Source organism: Ornithorhynchus anatinus, chromosome 1 (assembly GCF_004115215.2).
Source record: "Ornithorhynchus anatinus isolate Pmale09 chromosome 1, mOrnAna1.pri.v4, whole genome shotgun sequence".
NCBI lineage: Eukaryota > Metazoa > Chordata > Mammalia > Monotremata > Ornithorhynchidae > Ornithorhynchus > Ornithorhynchus anatinus.
In genome coordinates, this window is record NC_041728.1 from 50,171,209 (window position 1) to 50,194,288 (window position 23,080).

The 23,080-nt window shown below is 40.5% G+C and overlaps 1 protein-coding gene across 8 annotated transcripts in view; it reads right to left on the minus strand.

Annotated features, from left to right (window-relative positions):
• The window catches only part of EML5 (EMAP like 5), a 169,951-nt gene that overhangs the window by 67,109 nt on the left and 79,762 nt on the right, over positions 1-23,080 (minus strand). For all 8 annotated transcript variants that reach the window (XR_003757763.1, XM_029059538.1, XM_029059460.1 and 5 more), the window contains exons 12-18: positions 21,901-22,007; positions 21,178-21,296; positions 15,396-15,582; positions 14,125-14,230; positions 8,111-8,204; positions 4,221-4,321; positions 409-611 (exon numbers count right to left, since the gene is read on the minus strand). Coding sequence is in view for 7 of the 8 variants with exons in the window: in XM_029059538.1 (XP_028915371.1) it covers positions 409-611; positions 4,221-4,321; positions 8,111-8,204; positions 14,125-14,230; positions 15,396-15,582; positions 21,178-21,296; positions 21,901-22,007 (917 nt within the window). In the remaining variant the exon portion in view is untranslated. The remainder of the gene's footprint in view (positions 1-408; positions 612-4,220; positions 4,322-8,110; positions 8,205-14,124; positions 14,231-15,395; positions 15,583-21,177; positions 21,297-21,900; positions 22,008-23,080) is intronic.

A 23,080-nucleotide genomic window follows, 5' to 3' on the forward strand; every position in this document is an offset into this window, starting at 1 on the left:
TTTATTCCAAAACATTAATCCTATTTTCCTTATGCATCAGGTGATCATTTTCCCCAAAATAATGATGTTCCTTTATCTAAGAGATGCTTCCACAATTTCATTTCTTTCACACTGATGCTATTGGCGGGTACAAACACTGCTACTCTGCAAGCCAGAGTTCCTTTTTTAGTAACAGCCCCATTCCTTATTAGGCATGAAGGCAGAGAAAATAGAGGGGAGCAAGGGCATGGAGCCTAAGTTGAATCTATGTGCCATACGCCATTAAGGTGCCTCCCAAAGTGATTATAGTTCTTGAGTACAGGTGCCAGGGAGGGGATAGAGTTGCTCCTCTAATTCTAGAATTACTACCCCTCTACCACTCGTAAACCCCAAACAGATTTCATTTTAAATGCCAACTAGTTTACTTACTTTTTCTAAAGCGTGCATGCTAAACACTGGTCCATCATGTGCTTTGACTGTTTTTATAAGAAATATATCTCTCCAGATACACACATCTCCAGTTGAAGTTCCAGAAAACGCCATCTCTTCAGTCCAACCATACACTGCACACATCATTGTATCGCTTTTTCCCAATGCACCTACACAGCCTTTTCTCCCAATCAAGCCTCCCCCTGGTTCAAAGTAAAAATGTAATTGTTAAAATCCTCCTTCAAAAGCATCATCATCATCACCAACATTCATTAGGTGCCTAATGTCTGCAGAATGCTGTACTAGGCACCTGGGAACATACAACAGAAGTAACATACACAGTCCATGCTCTTGAAGAGTTTATAGTTTAATTGGAAAGACAAGCAAACAAAAATTCCCAAATAATCAATAACAGATTTAGAGAAAAGATACAGGAAATCAAAAGCCAAAAAAAGTGATGATTATAATAATAATAATGGTATTTGTTAAGCGCTTACTATGTGTCAAGCACTGTTTTAAGTGCTGGGGTAGATATAAGCTAATCAGATTGGACACAGTCCCTATCCCACATGGGGCTCACGGTCTTCATTCCTATTTTGCAGATGAGGTAACTGAGGCCTAGGGAAATGAAGTGACTTGCCCAAGGTCACACAGCAGAAAAGTGACAGAACCAGGATTACAATTCAGGTCCTTCTGACACCCAGGCCCATTTCTATCCATTAGTCTGTGGCATTACCAGGAAGTTAAGGTTCCATCAGGTATTGCCTCTTGGAGGAAGTGGAGCTTTATGAGGGCTTTGAAAGTGAAAAAAGGAAGTAGTTATATGAATTTGAGGTAGGAGGAACTTGCATGCAGGGGAAAGGATGCGAACAATAAATCAGATAGGAAAACAGATTGAGGTACAGTTACGGGTAACTTTGGGAGAATGGAAGAGTGCAAACTGGGGGGCAGCAGAAAAAGGCCAGTCTAGAAGAATCTAGAAGCCAGGACTTTATGATTTATATAGAAATTAATGGGTAGGTCACTGAAGGTTTGTGAACGCAGAAATGATCAATATGATTGAGGCTCAGCCTAAAAACGACCTTGACAGTCCAGACCCAAAGTATCCCTTAACTATCAAGAATAATTGATATTACCCTGCCAGGGATTCCTCGGAAAGAGAAATAGTTCAATTTAGAGCATATTGGCCAAGGAGGCTCAAGATCCTTTCCCTTACCAATGAAGTGTCTTTAATAGGTGCTACTCCAATGTCTAATGATGCTTTTATTCATTCATTCATTCAACAGTATTAATTGAGCGCTTACTATGTGCAGAGCACTGTACTAAGCGCTTGGAATTTACAAATCGGTAACAGATAGAGACAGTCCCTACCCTTTGACGGGCTTACAGTCTAATCGGGGGAGACGGACAGACAAGAACAATAGCAATAAATAGAATCAAGGGGATGAACATCTCATTAAAACAATGGCAAATAAATAGAATCAAGGTGATGTACATCTCATTAACAAAATAAATAGGGTAATGAAAATATATACAGTTGAGCGGACGAGTACAGTGCTGAGGGGATGGGAAGGGGGAGGGGGAGGAGCAGAGGGAAAGGAGGGAAAAGAGGGTTTAGCTGCGGAGAGGTGAAGGGGTGGATAGAGGGAGCAGAGGGAAAAGGGGAGCTCAGTCTGGGAAGGCCTCTTCAAGATATAGATAGGTGGTCTCTGGAGGCAGGTGGATATAAATTACATAAACCGAGATGTAGCCTGACCTAGTGTAAAGAGCACAAGGCTGGGAGTCAGGAGACCTGGGTTATAAACACAGCTCCATACCTTGCCTGCTCTGTGATCACTGGTAAATCACATAACTTCACTGTGTTTCACTCTCCTCATCTATAAAATGGGGATTAAATACCTGTTTTCCCTCCCCTTAGAGTGTGAACCTCATGTATGACCAGGACTGTGTCTGCTCTGATTGCACTGTATCTATTCCAGTTTAGCACAGTGGTTGACCATAACAAGCACTCAGCAAATGCCATAGTTGTTGTTATTATTATTGTTACTATTGTTAACAACAACAATAATAATATAAACTTAGTAGGAGCAAGAGGAAAAAGAAACAAGGAGCACCTTAAATCAAAATACTAAGCGCAAAAGGGGGTTATTTGTAAAATACAACCAGGAGGTTAGCTGGGCCTATCTCCTGACCTTTTAATCAAAGCCTACTGTTTTCAGAGTACTCGTATGATTATTCGTTGTCTCAATAAGTGCATATTACTTGGATCTATTTGATAGACAGGTCAGAGAAGCAGTGTGGCCTTGTGGATAGAGCATGGGCCTGGCAGTCAGAAGGACCTGGTTTCTAATCCTGGCTCCACCACTTGTCTGCTGTGTGACCTTGGGCATATCACTTCATTTCTCTGTGCTTCAGTTCCCTCATCTGTAAAATGCGGATTAAGACGGTGTGGGACAGAGACTGTGTCTAACCTAATTACCTTGTATCTACCCCAATGCTTAGTACAGTGCCTGGCACATAGTAAGTGCTGAACAAATATTACATTATATTATTAGTTCCATTTTAAACAAACCTTAATAAGAAAAAAGTTACTTATTTCAGGCTCATTTCAGCCTTTCTGAAATGTATATTGACTGGCACAATTCTCCATATTTTACAAAACGAAGGAGAATCTGCTTCCCGGTCACTGGGATTTATAATCTAAGTAAAATGTACAAAATGAAACAAATACAATTAGCAGGGGAAAGACAAATTTCATAAATGATTAATTACTGGCTTTTAGTCACCATAAAGGTTATAACTTAAGTATTTATTATTTGAGATTAGCTAACAGACAGCAATAAAAATTATTTCTGAATTTTATGTACAAATGGGAGAAATATTTTTGGTTATGCTTGCCTGTCATTCAAAATGGGTTTGATGCTTCAGGGCACTTACTCATATCACACGGGATTGGATTTACTGAGATTCCCTAGAATCATTTGGTGAAAAACTTATTTTGAGGGGAATGCAAATTCAGATATTTGAGAATATGTGGGCAAAAATAAATTAGTACATAGTGGTCATTTGTCTTTGTATGAGAAGCAGCATGGCCCAGTGGAAAGAGCATGGGCCTGGGAGTCAGAGGACCTGGATTCTAATCCCAGCTCTTCCACTTATCTGCTGTGTAACCTTGGACAACTCGTTTAACTTCTCTATGCTTCAGAGTTCCCTTATTTGCAAAAGAATGATTAAATACCTGTTCTCCCTCCTACTGTAAGCCTCATGTGGGACCTGATTACCTCATATTTACTCCAGAGCTTAGTACAATGCTTGACACATAGTAAACACTTAAATACCACAATTATTATTATGGGTTTACATATTGTTTTGTCTGTGCAATCCCATGGTTAATTTACCCACTTTTCAAAACTGAGGGGGTAGGCGGGGGTTGGGGGGGAAGGAAATCTATCAAGAGTACTGCATTTGTGGATATGAATATATGCACAATTGATAAGAGACAGTGACAGAATCTCAGGACTTGAAGTCTAAAACTTTGGTTGTAAACCCAACAGTGCCAAGAATATATTTGATCACAACTTGAGCAGGTAAATAAACCTTGGGATTTTAGGTCATTCATCTATGAACCGTGGATTGTGATGGTTAATTAATAAATAGCAAACCATTTGCATATATGAAACTATATAAATGCAAAAAATAGGAAAAAGTAGTTTCTAGAGTATTTTTAAATTTTTCTAATGGTAATGGATATCTAAAATACTTCAAGTCATTTTTAAAACAATCTGGGAAGGAAAAAAAATGCTTTTCCTTACCTGCTCTACGCCAGAATCTCAAATGCTTAATTCCAGCTGAAATCAGTTTGTCAGGCATGTAAGGGTTCATCTTTACAACAAAAATCTTATCTTTGCTTCCTCTGAAACAAAGAACAAAATATCTTTATTTGATTTTCAAAAGCATATATGTCTTTATGGAAATCATTTTATAAATACTGGCTTACTAACCTTTAGTTAATAAACTTTTTGAAGGACAACATTTCTTAGGTTTTCTTTTATTGAGGCAGAGTCTGCATTGTTGGCACGAGTTCTCTATTTTTGAAAATCTTGAATTTCCCATTATTCTAATGGTTACTTTGGTTACTGCTATAAGTGAGATTACAAACTTTGCAGGGTGGCAGTATAGATGCCATCACATTATGTTACAGCATTTCTAAATAGAGCAGTTTTCTTGGTTTAAGAAGAGACTGCAGGAGAGGAAACTCCATTTGAGCCAAAGACAGACTTTGTCAATACTGTAAGCTTGTTGTGGGCAGGGAACGTATCTGTTTATTATTAGACTGTACTTTCCCAAGGGCTTAGTTCAGTGCTTTGCACACAGTAAGTGCTCACTAAATGACTGAATTAATGAATTTCTTTGTCTGCTTGATACTTAAGGCAGCAATGTAGATTAGAATCTGGGAGCAATTATTCTACTAATGTATTACTCCACTAGATGGCATGCACTTAATGTTAAGTTCAGCACACTTCAAAAAAAGGAACTAAATCTTCCATACTTCAGAGGATTTTTAAATTCATCTCTATGTATTATGTTGCACTCTTGGTAATTTTTGTTCACACCCTCAAAATGTCATATATGCTTGAAATCTGGTAGAATTAAGTTCAATAGTTATTTTTTATATAAAGACACAAAATTTCAATAGAAATTGAAATCATTGGGTTTTAAATGAATACTTAAAATAGTTTGTGCTGCTGTAACCCAGTTTTTGATTGAGAAATAACCACCAATTTTTTGATCCATATACAGTTTTGTTTTTTCTTTTTTTTTTTTTCCAATTTACAATTGTCTCTAGTCCATCCTAATCCTCCTTGGCCTCTCAACAACCTCTGACACAGCTCACCATATCCTCCTCTTGATAATACTCAGTAATCTTGGTTTAACCAACACAGATCTATTCTCTTTTTCTTTCTCCATTTTCTTCCTCTCACTTTTAATATTTTTCACTGGCTTCCTCTTCACCTTTCAGCCCTAACGGTTTTAGTCAAGGTTTTACTCTTCTCACTATATATTCCTGCCCTTGGAGAGTTTATCCACTGCGAAGGATTTAGCTTAAACAACTAATCAGATGAGCATTTACTCTGTGCAAAGCACTGGACTAAATGCTTGGGAGAGTACAACAGGATTAGCAGACACAATCCCTGCCCCTAACGAGTTTACAGTCTAGAGACTCGCAAATATTTTCCTCTAGCCCCATCCTCTCCCTCCACCTGAAATCTCAAATTTCCTCTTGCCACTGGGATATACATTAGTCCCACTTTTCAATAAATTGAAAATTGAATTCCGAACCTTCTCCCGACTTAACTTTCTCATCACATTTGACACAACTATCACCCTCGACACTTCTGAAGCCCTGCCATTATTCTTCATTCTTCACTCTCATTCAACTCTTGCACAGAGTCCGTTGCTAAATTCTGTTCAGTTTTCCTCCGTCACATTTTTTAGATCTGTCCTGCTTCATTTATCTTGGTTGAATGATCACCACCCTAGTCTTGACTCTCACTGGATCCTGGCTTGACTATTGGATCTCCCTGTCCCCAACTAAGCCCACTTCTAGTCTATATTTCATTTTGCTCCTTGGTTCATCTTTCTAAAATGCTGTTCTGCACATGGCTCTCTTCCTCCAATTTACCCAAATTTCCCCTTGAATAAATTCCAAAATTCACTGTACATTTGATACTATCTTAAGTGCTTTTTGCAAAGGGATGCCTTTAATAAATTAAAATTCTAGAAATCAATTTTTTGCCTTAAAATGAAATAATAATGAAGCTTAAAGAAGCAAATAGATGGATTTGAATAGCATCTGAAGAGTAGAATAAAATAAAAGGCAATTGTTAATATCAAGGCGAGACTTTGGAAGAACTCAAAAATTAGTATTTTTCTACTTCAGACAGCTGATGGGTTAATATATTTATATATACCTACATACATATATATATATATATATACACACACACACGTATATACACACACATCAACACACACAGTGTATATATTTAATGTATCTCTCTGCAGACATTTAGTGTTTCTCCAGTCACCAGAGATGCTACAAACCTAATTCGATTATATAATGATGGAAAAATATCTATTTAAGATTACCCTTGACAATAGCGGGTTACAGGACTGATGTCCCAAAAGATTCTGGGGGCAGGATTCCCACTGTCGCTCATTCCAGGTCTATGAAAAAATCTAGGCATCTCAAATCAAGGCTGAAAAGACATGCAAGTGGTGACTTTCAAGCCTGTTAGCTCTTGAATCCCATCCCTTCCCAGATTACCCTCTAAAAGAAATCCTTAGCTGCTTTTTGCCCCCAAACCCAAAATGAAAAATTTACATAAATGACTCTAAATAGTAGAATAGTACATATATCTTCTATTCAAGTCCAAGTGCCAGAGAGTGGTGCCATATGGGATATGCATCATCCATCGTATTTGTTGAGTGCTATGTGCAGGGCACTGTATTAAAAACTTGGAAGACAACAATAAAAACAGAGTTGGTAGTCCCATTCCCTGCCCCAAAAGAGCTTACAGCCAGTCACTCACATTTACTGAGTGCTTACTGTGTGCTGAGCACTGCACTAAGGACTTTGGAGAGTAACAGACACACTCCCTGCTCACAGTGAGCTTGCAGTTTAGTGGGGGAGAGTGACTAAATAAATTAAGGCTATTACATAAGTCCCATGGGGCTCAGTAAGGGGTGAATAAAGGGTGCAAATCCAAGTGCAAAAATGACAAAGAAGGGAGTGGGAGAAGAAGAAACTAGGGCTTATTTGGAGAAGTCCTCATGGAGGAAATGTGCTCTAAGGCTTTGAGGGTGGAGAATGATCATCTGTCAGATTTGAGGAGGGAGGGCATTACAGTCCAGAGGCAGGACACAGCCAAGAAGAGAGGAGAGATATTTGAGATTGAGGTACAGTGAGTGAACTGGCATTAGAGCGTATTGTGTGGGGTGGGTTGCCGTATGAAACGGGGGGGTGGGTAAAGATGAGGGGGCAAGGTGATTTAGTACCTAAAAGTGCTCTAAATGTCTTTACATGTACGATGCAGTATTGCCTGGTGGATAAAGCACGGGCCTGGGAGCAGAAAACCTGGGTTCTAACATTGGCTCCACCACATGCCTGTTGTGTGTCTTTGGGCAAGTCACTTTACTTCTCTGTGCCTCAGTTTCCTCAGCTACAAAATGGGGACTCAATACCTGTTCTCTTTCCTACATAGACTACGAGCTCCATGGGGATAGGGACTGTGCCCAGCCTGATTAACTTGTATGTACACCAGCACTTAGGATGTTCATTTTGTAATGGTATTTGTCCAGTACTTACCTTGTACCAGGCACTGTAGTAAGTGTTGGGGTAGATACAACCTAATCAGGTTCCACAAGAGAGTCACAATCTAAGTAGGAGGGAGATCAGGTACTGAATCCCCATTTTGCAGATGAGGGAAGTGAGGCACAGAGAAGTTGAGTGACTAGCTCAAGATCATGCAGCAGACAAGTGGGGGAGATGGGATCAGAACCCAGGTCCCTCTGACTCCCAGGTCCATGCACTATTCGCTAGGCCACTCTACTTAACACAAAGTAAGCAAAATGGAAAAATTTTTAGTTTGTATACTTTTCCATTTTCTATATTCTATTTTAAAATTCCAAAGTCTCTCACCTTGCTACTGACAGTTTATCTCCTTTCTTCCAATCCCAGAGGACAATAGTGTGACTATCATCAATTCCAACTGAAGTCAAACGCTTCCCATCAGCTATAAATAGAAGGAGGCAGCTTTAATCAAAATATTTGCTATATTTTCTAATACCACAGAGTAACAAAAGCAATGGGTTTAATCATTATAGTACTATTTCTTTCAAACATAAAACCCTAATCAAGAGAAAAAACCTATTTTGTGTCACAGTGCTTACATTCCACAAGAAAGACAGAGATACTGACAGACATAGTAGTAGTAGGATGCTATTTTTGTTCCCAAACATGAAAAAAGATTTTTGTTTCTCTATTTTCAAGTTTGTGAAGCTTTTTCCTAAGTTTTATGTCTTATAATCACTGCAGGAATGCTTCTGTTTAGAAAGAAAAAATCAGACTGGAGGGAGAGAAAAGGAAGCAATGGAACAGAAAAAGCAGAGAAAGGGATGAAAAGAGTTGCAGGAGAGCAGAGAGACACAATACCTTAAGAATAAAGGAAAGACACATAGCAGCTGTTGACAAGAAAAAAGGAAAACACTTTTAGGTCATTTATTCCATTAGTAATTATGCAATTATCAGAGTATGCTTGTATATTTTTACATGGCTCAGCTGCTGGACCAGTGGAAAACCACTGTTATGGGGAATCAGAAGACCTAGAGTTTAGTCTCCATTCTTCCTGTTGGCTTAATGCCACCAGTCATGAAGGTTTCTGACTTAGGATGTTCTTCAAGGTGACCTTAGTGCATCAGGAATCCTGAAAAATAGCTGGTTAACATGGGCAGCAAAGACCACACAATGCAATTGTTTGCTGAGCCATTCTGTCCTGATGGACTTGTACTGCTTCTTGCTCTTCGTTGTTCTGGTGGTATTTAAGTGTTTACACTTTGCCAAGCAGTGTTCTAAGCACTACAACAGATACAAATCAATCAGGTTGGACAAAGTCCCTATCCCATGGGTACTCACAATCCAAGTAGAAGGGAGAATGGGTGTTGAATCTCCACTTTACAGTTGAGGAAACTGAGGCACAGAGCAGTTGTCTTGTCCAAGGTCATATAGCTGGCAAGTGGCAGAGTTGGGGTTAGATCCCAGGTCCTCTGACTCCCAAGCTCATGGTTTTTCCAGTAGGCCACATTGATTTTCACTACCCAGCTTCAGTTTTCACTATCCATAAATAACTTTTGTCTGTCTACTGGACTATAATCTCCTTGAAAGCAGAGATCCTGTGCCTTACTACTGTTGTGCTCTTTAAGCACTTAGAACAGTGCCTTAATCTCAAAGGAGGTTCAATAAATGTCTTTGAATAGCCACATCTGACATTTCCAACCTAAGGATCTTTCTGTTTAGAACCTGCTCACTGGGGTCCTTAATCACAAGACCTTGTTATAGGTGAGATGGAGCATTTACAAATGCACCAGTTTAAATGCTAAAATGGATCTGCATTATACCTTATTCCATGCTATAAATGGCCATGCAAGACTAGAACACTCCACGTTCTCTTAAAACGCAAGAGCTGCATTCTCACAAAAACCTCAGTTTAAAGAAATTCACACCATAATAGCCGTGGTGTCTGACACTTCCATACATCCATACAGATTGCTTCTTCTAAAACAGCAGTGCCCTGTATCCAAATAGGCTCACGTTATTGGACAAACATTTCTTAATGCTTTAACTGTGATCTAGGTAAAATGTATAGTAAAAACACAAATTCTGGCAGAACTGGCTGTATATTCATTGTAAAAGTTATTTACGGTACTTTGAGCTCTGCAGATGAATCCTGCTTTAAAAATCTAATAAACAAAATGATAACAAAAATTATGCTATTTTTAAGTGCTTACTATGTGCCACGGACTGTATTATGCGCTGAAGTGTATACAAGCAAATTAGGTTGGACACCAGTCCCTGTCCCAAGGCGGACTCATAGTCTCAATCCCCATTTTAAAGATGAGGTAACTGAGGTCCAAAGAAGTGAAGAGACTTGTCCAAGGTCACACAGCAGACAAATGGCAGAGTCAGGATTATAACCCATGACCTTCTGACTCCAAGGCCCATGCTCTAGCCACTACACTTGCTGCGAAACTGGCCCCTAACATCTTCCCTTGTCCCTAATGCTTCTAAGCTTTAATGAGATGTTACCAGTTTTTTGAAGAAGAGGTCCTAGATAGCAGGAAGATCTAACTCCCTATAAACGTCAAGGCCATTCTCTGTCCAATCTCCATCACTCAATCGATCAGTGGTATTTATTGAGTGCTTACTGTGTACAGAGCCCTGAACTAAGCACTTGGGAGAGTACAATGGAATTGGTAGTTATGACCCCTGCTCACAAGGAGCTCACAATCTAGTGAGGGAGACAGACATTAAAATAAATCAAATTGTGAAAGACTATTTAGATTTAGAAAAATAGCTCCATCCTATTTTGAAAATGTCGAAGTAGGTTTGGTAGGAAATTATAAAAGCTTCTGACTAGGGAAAGACACAAAAGACCCGTAAGCAGGAATGTGTGTCAGTTTATCTGTTTATACCTGACAACTAAACGTAACTTCAAACTTTGTTTCTCATCACTGAAAAGGTAAATATTGTGGTAGGCTGTGCCTCTGCATGCAGCTTGTTAAGTAATACTTTACGTGATAAGCCAGAAATCCAGAATTTTCTCTCTTAGGACGATTAACAGTCCCAAACTTCCAAATCAAAACCCCAAATCAATCAATCATTGGCATTTTTTGAGCACCTCCTTTGTGCAGAGCACTGTATTACTGTAGGAGGGTAAAATGCCAAAGAGCTTCTTTGTTAACACATCACAGAAAAATCCCTAGATCAGCTCCTGTGAGGAGTTAAGGATATGCATTTTTACAACAAGATTTCAATTACCGCTTAAATACAAGGGCTTAATTTCCAATAAAATGCAAATTAAAATAGAAACTTCTCCAACAGAAAAACTGACATGCTTTCTAAACACTTAACTCTTTGAAAAAGCAAACTCTTGGGCTAACAGTGGAACGAACTGCTAAAGGGAATTTACTCTCTCATGTTGAATCATTTTAAAAGAAGTCAGATAGACTGCTTCAGTGCAGTGTTAGACCATGACTCCAATGGCTCCTACTCCATTCTGATCCTCCTTGACCTCTCTGCTGCCTTTGACACTGTCGACCATCCCCTCCTCCTCCATACCTTATCTCACCTTGGCTTCACGGACTCTGTCCTCTCCTGGTTCTCCTCTTACCTCTCTGGCCGATCATTCTCGGTCTCCTACGCTGGAGCCTCCTCCCCCTCCCATCCTTTAACTGTTGGAGTTCCTCAAGGGTCAGTTCTTGGCCCTCTTCTGTTCTCCATTTACACTCACTCCCTCGGTGAACTCATCCGCTCTCACGGCTTTGACTACCATCTCTACGCAGATGACACGCAGATCTACATCTCCGCCCCTGTCCTCTCCCCCTCCCTTCAGGCTCGCATCTCCTCCTGCCTCCGGGACGTCTCCACCTGGATGTCGGCCCGCCACCTAAAACTCAACATGAGCAAGACTGAGCTCCTCATCTTCCCTCCCAAGCCCGGTCCGCTCCCAGACTTCTCCATCACCGTGGATGGCACGACCATCCTTCCCGTCCCGCAGGCCCGTAATCTCGGTGTCATCCTTGACTCGTCCCTCTCGTTCACCCCACACATCCTATCTGTTACCGAGACCTGCCGGTTTCACCTCTACAATATCGCCAAGATCTGCCCTTTCCTCTCTACCCAAACGGCTACCTTACTATTACGGGCTCTCGTTATATCCCGGCTAGACTACTGTGTCAGCCTTCTCTCTGACCTCCCTTCCTCCTCTCTCGCCCCGCTCCGGTCTATTCTTCACTCCGCTGCCCGGCTCATCTTCCTGCAGAAACGATCTGGGCATGTCACTCCCCTTCTTAAACAACTCCAGTGGTTGCCTATCGACCTCCGCTCCAAACAAAAACTCCTCACTCTAGGCTTCAAGGCTCTCCATCACCTTGCCCCTTCCTACCTCTCCTCCCTTCTCTCTACCGCACACCCCGCACGCTCCGCTCCTCTGCCGCCCACCTCCTCGCCGTCCCTCGGTCTCGCCTATCCCGCCGTCAACCCCTGGGTCACGTCCTCCCGCGGTCCTGGAACGCCCTCCCTCCTCACCTCCGCCAAACTGATTCTCTTTCCCTCTTCAAAACCTTACTTAAAAATCACCTCCTCCAAGAGGCTTTCCCAGACTGAGCTCCTCTTCCCCCTCTACTCCCTCTGCCATCCCCCCTTTACCTCTCCGCAGCTAAAGCCTCATTTTCCCCTTTTCCCTCTGCTCCTCCACCTCTCCCTTCCCATCCCCACAGCACTGTAACCGTCCGCTCAACTGTATATATTTTCGTTACCCTATTTATTTTGTTAATGAATTGTACATCGCCTTGATTCTATTTAGTTGCCATTGTTTTTATGAGATGTTCTTCCCCTTGACGCTGTTTAGTGCCATTGTTCTTGTCTGTCCGTCTCCCCCGATTAGACTGTAAGCCCGTCAAACGGCAGGGACTGTCTCTATCTGTTGCCGACTTGTTCATCCCAAGCGCTTAGTACAGTGCTTTGCACATAGTAAGTGCTCAATAAATACTATTGAATGAATGAATGAATGAATGACAACTCCAGCAGAAGCCACAGCAACTCTCAGAACAAAAAGTTTAGGGTGAGAGAGTCCTGATTGTCAAACAGGCCACTGAGCTCTAAAGAACCAGGTAAACCTCCCCTTATAAAGCACAAAAGGGAGAGGGAAAACTTTTCCTTCCTGGTTCTTCTTTGTCTTTGTCTCTCCAAAAGGTGTATGTCCACCTTTATAGTCCAACAAATAGTCCAACAAAATATAGTCCAACAAAATTAACCAGAAGATTAGAAAAATTAAAAGCCTACAGAGCTGTAACACTGTCCAACCTTCTCTATGGCTCTGAGAAGCAGCATGGCGTAGTGGAAAGAGTACAGGCCTGACAGTGAGAGTACCTGAGTTCTAATCCCTGCTCCACCACTAGTCTACTGTGCAGCTTTGGGCAAATCCCTTAATTTCTATGTGCCTCAGTTTACTCTTATGCAAAATGTGGATTCAATATCTGGTCTCCATCCCACTAATACTTTTAAATTCCAAGTGGGAAAGGGACTGTGCCCAAAAGGATTACTTTGATCTACTCCAGCATTACTCCACAGCTTTTTTTTTTAAATAGTATTTGTTAAGTGCTTACTATGTGTCAAGTAGTGTACTAAGGACTGATGTACATACAAGATAATCAGATTGGATACAGTTCATATCTTACATGGGGTTCACAATCCTGTCCAGAGTCACACAGCAGACAAGCAGCTGGGATTATAACCCAAGTACTTTTGGCATATAGTAGTACTTAAATACTACAATTATTATCTGAGACCTGGACCACATATAGGTGCCACATCAGGTTCCTTGAGTAGTTCTACCAGTGTCTCTTATGGGCTATACTCAATATTACATGGCATGGCAACATCAAGAACAATGAAGACCTGGAAGATACTCAATCTCCTGGCATCGAAGTTATGCTTACTTTAAAATACCTGCACTGGGAAGGACAGGTGAGAAGAATGAGTGACAGTAGGATACCTTAACAGCTGATGTATGGAGAGCTGAAAGGGGGAAATCAAAAGCAGGACAAGCAGAAGCATTTTAAGGAGATGATAAAACAAAGCCTCAACCAATGCTACATTCCAGCTGAAAAATCGAAGTTAACTGTTGAGGACAGAACTGTAAGGTGCCCTGCCGTCAAGAATGAGGTAGATTTCTTCAAGCAAAAGCTTCACATGGAAAGAGAGACAAGAAAGCAAAAGGGAAAACAGTGGCAGGAATTACAAATCTTATGCAGAATCATGTATGCCTGATGTGTCTGGGACTGTGAAGCCCTCATTTGCCTTTTCAGCTACCTATGCACTCAGTGAGGAGTTTCACCATTTGTGATCTATGTGTTTGTGACAAAAAAAGGTCTTACCTGAAAAGTCAATTGAACAGACACCATATTGGTGATAACCCTTTAATATTGACAAAGGTTTCATTGTCTCTGTATCCCAAATATGTATTGAGGAATCCCTGCCCACCTAAAATGAGAACAATATACTATTTCATATATGTCATATAACTTTTCATCTATAACTGGAAAAAAATTAGCACAACAGAATTCATTCTTTTTCCCTAGATGTTTACCTAGGAAATAAATCCTGGATTTATCTTTCCGTTAAATATGTGAAATTACAAACATTTTAGACTTTAGATAAAAATACAAATGAATTCTCAGAGTTAACCACATAAGATTCAGATCATACCTCCAGAAAATATCATTCCCAAACCATAGGACAATAGAGAGGCAGGGAAGCTCTGCTCTTAATAATGAACAATTCAGGTCTACAGGGCACTATTGCTAATCTCAGCAACTTTCAACTGCTTTAGTAATTCCCAAGGAGAATAAATTAAGGGAATGCAGGTTTTCCTTTCAGGTATTGCTTGGAGGTTGCTTTAGGACAGTCCTGACTTCCAGACATGGATCATTTTGTACAGTCACTCTATCAGTTGTCCATTAGCAGTTCACAGGAAACTAATTTTAACAGTATGCCTACAGTAACAATGTACTTTAAACATTTACATTCTCTGTGTAATGCTAAAGAACATCTGATAGAGTAGTGGAGAGAAGCCCAATATGTTTTGGGTGGCCACAGAAAACCATGGGTATTAAAATCTGTAGATGGTGGTAGTCAAAATAGCGTACTCATTCATTCATTCAACAGTATTTATTGAGCACTTACTATGTGCAGAGCACTGTACTAAGCGCTTGGAATGTACAAATCGGTAACAGATAGAGACAGTCCCTACCCTTTGACGGGCTTACAGTCTAATCGGGGGAGCCGGACAGACAAGAACAATAGCAATAAATAGAATCAAGGGGATGAACATCTCATTAAAACAATAGCAAATAAATAGAATCATAAAGTTGAGTGTGTATATTCAAACCATGGGTGATGACGAAAGCAAGTACTGTATTCAAAATGTTAAAAAAAATAAGGGTGCTGTTCAAATACAATCAATAGTATTTATTGAGCACTTAAGAGTGTTTTCCTCTGTCTGCTCAGTCAAAATGATTCCTGCCCTTCAAAGCCTTAAAAATTTTACATTTTAACTTTGCTATGTGAATTACTAACATTAATTTCAGTGGTTGCCAACTTCATTAACAAAACATCTAATTCAAAAGGAAATAAATGCCTCACCTACCTGGCCTGTGGCCACATAATCCTTTAATGGGTGAATAGCAAGACAGAGAATATCATCATCATGACCCAGATAAAAGCGTTGAGTATTTTGTTGACGATTATATACTACACCCACAGCAGCAACATGGTATACAATTTCACCAGTTTGGGTGTAAAACAGATTACTTCGACAATCATAACCTCTGTAACTAATAAAGAAAAACAAAGAGCTTTCAAATATGTTTTTTTTAAAGAATTGAATTATAAAGAAAAACATTTCAATGTCACATTTTGGAGGTTACAAAGTTACTGTAACTAAAGCAGGAAGGGAATATTACCAGATTCTTCCCTGAATGTTGCTTTGCTTAGGGGTTCTCTAAAACTACTCTGTTGCTCCTAGATGTCCTTAAAGTGATAATGATATTTTGGGTAAGGCTAATCTCTATCTGCTTAATTGTCAGGAGGATGAACTCAACCCAATACTGTCTCCACCACACTCTCTACTACTACTACTAATAATGGTGATAATTATTAAGCCCTTACTATGTGCCCAGCACTGTACTAAGTGCTGGGACAGATACAAGACAATCAGGTGGGACCTAGGCCCTGTTTCTTATCACGAGCTCTCAGTCTAAGGAGGAGGGACAACAGGCATTGAATCCACTTTACTGGTAAGGCACAGAGAATTTAAGTGATTTGCCAGGGACACAGCAGGTAGGTGCCAAAGCCAATATTAGAAATCAGGTCCTCTCACTGCCACGCCCGCGTTTTTTCCAGTAGGTTATGCTGCTTCCCTTACTACAGATTGCAATCAGTTCAGGATGGTCAGTCAGTCAATTATACTTATTGCACACTTACTGTGTGCAGAGCTTTGTACTTAGCATTTGGGAGAGTACAGTATAATAACAGGCACATTCCCTACCCACGACCAGTTTACAGTGTAAGTCTAGAGTGGCCCCCTGGAATTCTTCAGATTATCAGAATATGTGGTGGGATCCCAAAATCTCACAGTCCCTACAAATTTTCTAGTTTGAAAGCACTTACATACGTAGCTGAAATTTATTAATATTGATGTCTGTCTCTTTCTCTCTTGACTCTAAGCTAACTGTGGGCAGGGAATGTGTCAACCAACTGTTACATTGTATTCTTACTTAGTACAGTGCTCTGCACATAGTAAGTGCTTGGTACGATTACTTGGTTGACTGAGAAGCCAGTGCAGAGGGGCAGTTCTAACAGATTCCATACTCTCTGAATGATTCTGGGGGCTCCTGAAGTTCTTTTGTCTTTTAAATCATGCAGAAACTTGCAGGCATGCAGGCCTTGGTTTAATCCACTGTGCCATCCTTCCTCCCCAGATGAGACAGATGTCCAGCTAACGTTAAGACATGGATAAGGTTCTTTCTTCAATGTAGAGGCTGTCAAAAGGTTAGAAATGAGTGCACTCCAGAGAGAATGAAGCCTTGCACAACTCTGAGTCCTGACCCCAGAAATTTAGCATTTGTACTGGAAATTTAGTAGGAAGCTCCAAAATATATGATTTATCTCTGGGACTATTAATTGAAATCATTCTTAAGACTTTACGTTTTGGTCTTCCCCGTCTCCTCTCTAGTCGCTTTTCTATGCCTTTCTAGGGCATGCTTGGCCAGAACAATTAATCTCTTTGGCCATTTCCGTACTAATACTGTGAATAACAGTGACTCTGCCAGTTACTCCTATGTGACTTTGGGCAAGTCACTTCATATCTCTGTGCCTCATCTGCAAAATTTCCCTCATCTGCAAAATTTGGATTCAAACCTGTTATCCCTCCGACTTAGATTGTGAGCCCCGTTTGGGACATGATTAATCTTGTATCTGCCACAATGCTTAGAACAGTGCTTGGCACATAATAGTAACAAATACCACAATTATTATTATTATTATCCCTACACTTCAAGCAATCACATGCCCTTGCCCAAGTCCGCAAAGTCGCTTCTCTCCAACTCATACGTTGGTCCAGTAGAAAGACAGCTGCTCTGCGGGTCAAGAGGCCTGTCTTTAAACCCTGGCTTTGCCAAATGGGGCTATGTTATCAGCGACGGAGGCTGCTCATCAAAAAAAAAAAAACACTTAGGGGGTTCTGGGATGTGGACAGACCCCAGATAATTCATGAAAAATAGCTGAGCAACATAGGCAGCAAAGAATGTAATGGCTCCTGGGTCAAGGTTCCACTGCACAGCATCAGCACTCTGTTGTGGTCAATTCAGCCATAAATGAATCCACCACATATAAACCACCAGTGCATGTAATCCGCAGTATGCTGCACTTCTAACTGCCTACTTGTTCACTGCACTTTGCGCCCCAGGGTGAACATGAATGGATGGGATGAGAGTGGAGCTGTGCAAGTCATTAGCACCACACTTGATTTCTCTGTGCAGGTGCTTGGTTCTGAAGTCTCATGACTCAAGGCTCGTCCATTGGTCTTGATGTGAGACTTGGTTGGCAGCAGGAATAGCAGCAGCATCTCTTCAGGGTTCCTAATTAACAGGAGGTCTCAGGCAGGTTGGGGTGAAGAATTAAAAAAAAACAACAACCCAGAAGTGATACTCTTCAATCTTACTGAAATTTCTGGCCTGACCTAGGCCCTGGGTTCTAGGTGGGGGGATCCCAGAAAGCTGCTACTTGCACAGAGAATGGGGTGTGCAAGGGAGCACTGGTCAGTCAGTCAATTGTACTTATTGAGCATTTACTGTGTGCAAAGCACTGTAGTAAATGCTCGGAAGAGTACAATATAACAACAGATACATTTCCTGCCCACAATGTGAGCAGCTTTTTCCTCTGTCCACACTCTCCCCACTTTCCTGTGGGGTGGCAGTTCTCCAAAGTCCTTCCTGTTAGATGTCAGGGCTTGCTAAAGTCAAGGCCCAAGACAATTAACTCTCCCACAGCTTTGTGCTGCCCACTGCCACCCGCACTGATCAACGTTTGTGATGGTGAGAGTAGAAGTAGGAAGTGGAGCCATCACATAAGCGCTCAATAAATACGATCGAATGAATTTCCCGGGGTCCAGGTGGGTCTAGATTCACCCGTAGAATTACTCAAATGTGTGTCATGGAAAACTGCCAATTAGCCATCAGACTCTAGGGAGCTGAGATCAAAAGGGAGCAACAGAGAAATGGTGAGAATTGCTGAAGCAGTAATTAGAAAAGGTTTAAAGTTTCTACCTTTCACCTCGCAATATCCTGACTATGGATAGAAAATAGGAAGCTCAAAATTTGGTTACCTGGACCCAGCCTAACCCTTATAATGGAATAATATGCAATACGTCCCAGAAAAACTAAGTGACTACAGAACCAAAATGTTTTCTTAAAATGTAACCTTAGCTTACCAAGTAATATACAAATTAATAGTCTTTTAACATGGAAACAGTACAAAATTGGCTTCATCTTATCAGTAATCCTACTCTTTGCACAATTAAGTCAAAATACAAAGTTCACACTCATGTGAAATAAATAGGGAGTCATCAGAAAGAAAAATTACTTAAATACAAGTAGCCTTTATAAACACGTAGAACTTCCAGACTTTGTTGTTTTTGTTGCAGAGTCACTCTACTATCAAAGGTGGCATCACATCAGATGAAGAGATTTTTGACCCCAGTGTGGTTAACTTTTTCCTACTGATTTACTTAAACAGTTGGTGACTGCAGCAGCTTGCATTTGAAGAAGATGTTAATATCTCACACTTAAAATTTTTAATTTTGTTAGAGGTTTTTATAAGGTGGCTATTTGTATAAGCAGAATATTATAAGTGGTAACAATTTCTCGGTATTTGCTGTTCCTCTTTTTTTAAAATATTTGCTAAGCACCAACTATGTGCCAAGCACTCTACTGAGCACTGGGTAGGTACAAGATAATCAGGACACAGTCCTTATCCCACATGGGGCTCACAGTCTAAACAAGATGACGCTAGTAACTTGCCACCAACCCAAGAACGGAGGACAGCCTAACAACCAAGAGGGCATTTTTCCGTGGTGAGGCCTGGGGAAGCTGTCTGGTTGCAATGTTCAGAGACCAGGGATTGGAATTGGCTGTGGACAGGAAGCCATGTTACTTTGGTCAATTGAGTGTAGCTCTGTCTCAAAGGGGTGAATTTGCCAAACTGGGTCTTATCCCCCAACTCTTTCAAATCTTCTCTTTCCCCCTACATTACTAAGATGCTTACCAAGGAATTGCTACAGTCCAACTTGTTTAATAGGCTAGGAAGCCTCAACACAACCAGGAGCAAAGAGCTAGCTCCCAACTCTCCACTCTCAACTCAAAGTGGGAAGAAGGGAATGATAGCCTTCAGTTGATCTCTGATGCCACACATGGCCTGGAAGATGATGATGATGGTGTTTGTTAAGCACTTACATGTCAAGCACTGTTCTAAGTGTTGGGGTAGATACAAGTCCATTCATTCATTCAATCGTATTTATTGAGCACTTACTGTATGCAGAGCACTGTACTAAGAGCTTGGAAAGTACAATTCAACAACAGATAGTGACAATCCCTACTCCAAAATGGGCTCACAGTAGGTCAGACACTGTCCCTTTCCCACATGGGGTTCACAGTCTAAGTAAGAGGGAGAACAGGTATTGTATCTATTGAATCTCCATTTAACAGTTGAGGAAACTGGGGGGCACAGAGAAGTTAAGTGACTTGCCCAAGATTACACAGCAGGCAAGTGGCGAAGCCAGGATTAGAATCCAGCACCCTTGACTCCCAGGCCCATCTCTTTCCAAAGTCTTGTTGCTTCTCAGCTTCCCATGCTGGAGACAGGAGCTAGCCACCTCCAAGTTAGTTCATGAGTCTCATAGGCTTTTAGTAAAACTGCAGGGGAGTTTTCCCTTCCATCCCCAGTAGATCATAGTTTCAGTTCCTGTCATTGAAATAGTAATAACATTGATACAAAGAGCTACACAATGTGACTGAAGTCATCCTTCCCCTTACACAGATATAGGAGTTGCACAAGGCGAAGAAAAACGGATTTGAATTGACTCCATAGAACTCTTAAGCCCATTTTTAGAGCTGATGTACTCCTGAGAGCCAGAGGCTAAAGTTCTACACTGCTTTGGCCTGGTCTGTGCCTCTCCATGTCTGTGGGGGCAGACTGGGTCAGTGCCAAGCCAAATCAAGCCAGTGCCAAGCTACATATATCTCAGGTGAGGCTGGGTTGGGCATCTTCCCAATGCCCTGAAGCTCACAGTGCTCAGCACATAGTAAGTGCTCAATAAGTACAAGTATCCCTCTGTCATTCTCACACTGTTTTGAGAATTATTAGCTTGGATAATGGTGTATGATACCGTGGCTGTGAGGGTTCCACATCAGTGTGAAAGTTCCACACATGAACCACTGTCCCCTGGGGCTGCTAAGCATGCAACCCTCTGTATGTATGGCTGGGGCAATTGCATATCACTGCTAGTGGTTCTCAGAAGTGCCTCTTGCACCTAAGTTCAACTTGGCCCTGGATCCTTTATGGTAAGCCAGACAGACACTGAGAAGGGAAGTGGAGGGGAGGAGGGAAGGAAGCAGGGGTCAGAGCTGGTTTTTGGGTCAGGTGTTGGTTGGGACTAGAGTAGGATGAGTCCCAAACTGCCAAACTATACTGGTTCTAGAGATGGCTGCTTGATAGGGAAAGGAGAAATCTTTATTCTCAAAAATTTGGGGAGTGCAAGACCGGGTTTTTGGATGGTCACAAGTGATATAATGGGTCACATATAGCCTAAAGGACTGTGAGTGAACTATGATTTACTATTACATACAACAAAATTAAAATAAATATTTTCATACCCATGGACAAAGTGTAAACGGATACTATTTCCTGGAGCTTTCTCTTTTCTTTTAGAAGTAGAACTTTTTTGTTTCTCTTTGCACTGCTCTTTAAGCTGAGGTAGATCTTCTTTGTAAACCTTTAAAATAGGGTATAAATAGAAATGTATTTGGAGGATGTGTATTAGGAAATGTAACTAGAAGAATATTTGCTTTAAAAGGTCTGACAATTTATTACATAAATTTTCCATATACGTAAACTGCTATTCTTCTTCAGTTTAATAGGGTTGATACAATGCTCCAAATATGCTACAACTATGCTTAGTGTTTAACCATCAACTACAAAACCCTCCTAAATAGGGATTCAAAAGACTCTAATTTTAGACTAATTTTGATAAACCAAAACCGTACCTAGAATTGCATTTTTTCATCTGAAAAGGTATGCTGAAAATGGCTCAGTATAGCTTAGGTGTCATACATACCCACTTCTTAAAGTGTTCTTTAAAAAAAAAAAGATTTGGTGCTTGTTAATATGGAAGTTAAAATAAAACATCTGGCTTTTGAAAGGATGTATTATGAAAGAGGTGAACTTGAATAATTTTTCAGAGAAAATGCGATAGAGTACATATTCATTAGGAGAGTGGTTTTTGTACATGACAGCAAAACAAATTTTATGTTACAAAATAAGCATTTTGAGAAATGGAAGCAGTTGAAAGTGAGCAAAAAACAGAATGGAGAATTTACCTGTCGACGGTATGTGATCTGAGTCTCTTGTTCAATTTCCGAGTCCAGCTCTGGAACATCAGACAGATCTGAGTCTGATTCATCACTATTGGAGTCAGCTAGACTTTCTGAATTTAAAAAGAAGTCACTTTACATATTTTAAAGGGAACCAGTTTAAAGAAAAATGCTCCAAAATTAATGATTAAAATCAATGATTTCTGAAACTATACGAAAAGATAAACCATAATTTAATCTTAACTGAACTTATCTATTCAATTATCACAGTTTTCAGTAACTTTTCTCCAGATTACATTTCTATCAACTCAATGGTAATCTCAGTGTCTTCAAACTATGTTTGCTACATCAAGATATACTTCTGTCCTTACTTTAAGGCACATAATTTCTAATATTCCTCCTTGCATGTTTCTAAGCCGGCTCTAGTATTGTAGGTTTTAATTCACTTCAAGGGAAGCATAGAATCACAACTTTTAGTTAGAATTTGGTTCGCAAAACTCAGTTCAGAGACCCTGATACAGAATAGTGCATCACCCTAATTTTTAACATTCTACTTAGATTATATAAAGAAATTTTAAAGAAGTAAAATATGACCTAAGATAGCATAAAATACTTAAAAAAATAGAGAAATATTTCCCCAGTTATGGAAGGTAAAGATGTATGGAGGGATCTTGTTTTCAGGTTTTATGTCCCAGCTTGATCAGTCTCTAACCCTACAGGGACTGGAAAATTCAAGGGTTAGCCAACCCAAACTCATTTTTTTCATTTAAAATTTTGTATTAATAAAAACTTTGAACATGCTACAATCCAGTTTTTAGAAACCTCCTTTACATGTCATTATCCCTCTCAGATAGATAGGAATAGACAGCTGAAGGCATGTTTAGACTATGAGCCTGTTATTGGGCAGGGATTGTCTCTATCTGTTGCCGAATTATACATTCAAGTACTTAGTACAGTGCTCTGCACATAGTAAGCACTGAATAAATAATATTGAATAAATGGACTATCCCAGAATACTCTTCAGTAAATCAATCAATGGTATTTATTGAGTGCTTACTGTGCACAGAGCACTGTACTAAGTGCTTGGGAGAATATGAATCACGCCTATCCTGCCATCGACCTCTGGCCCACGTCGAACCGCTGGCCTGGAATGCCCTGCCTCCTCACCTCTGCCAAACTAACTCTC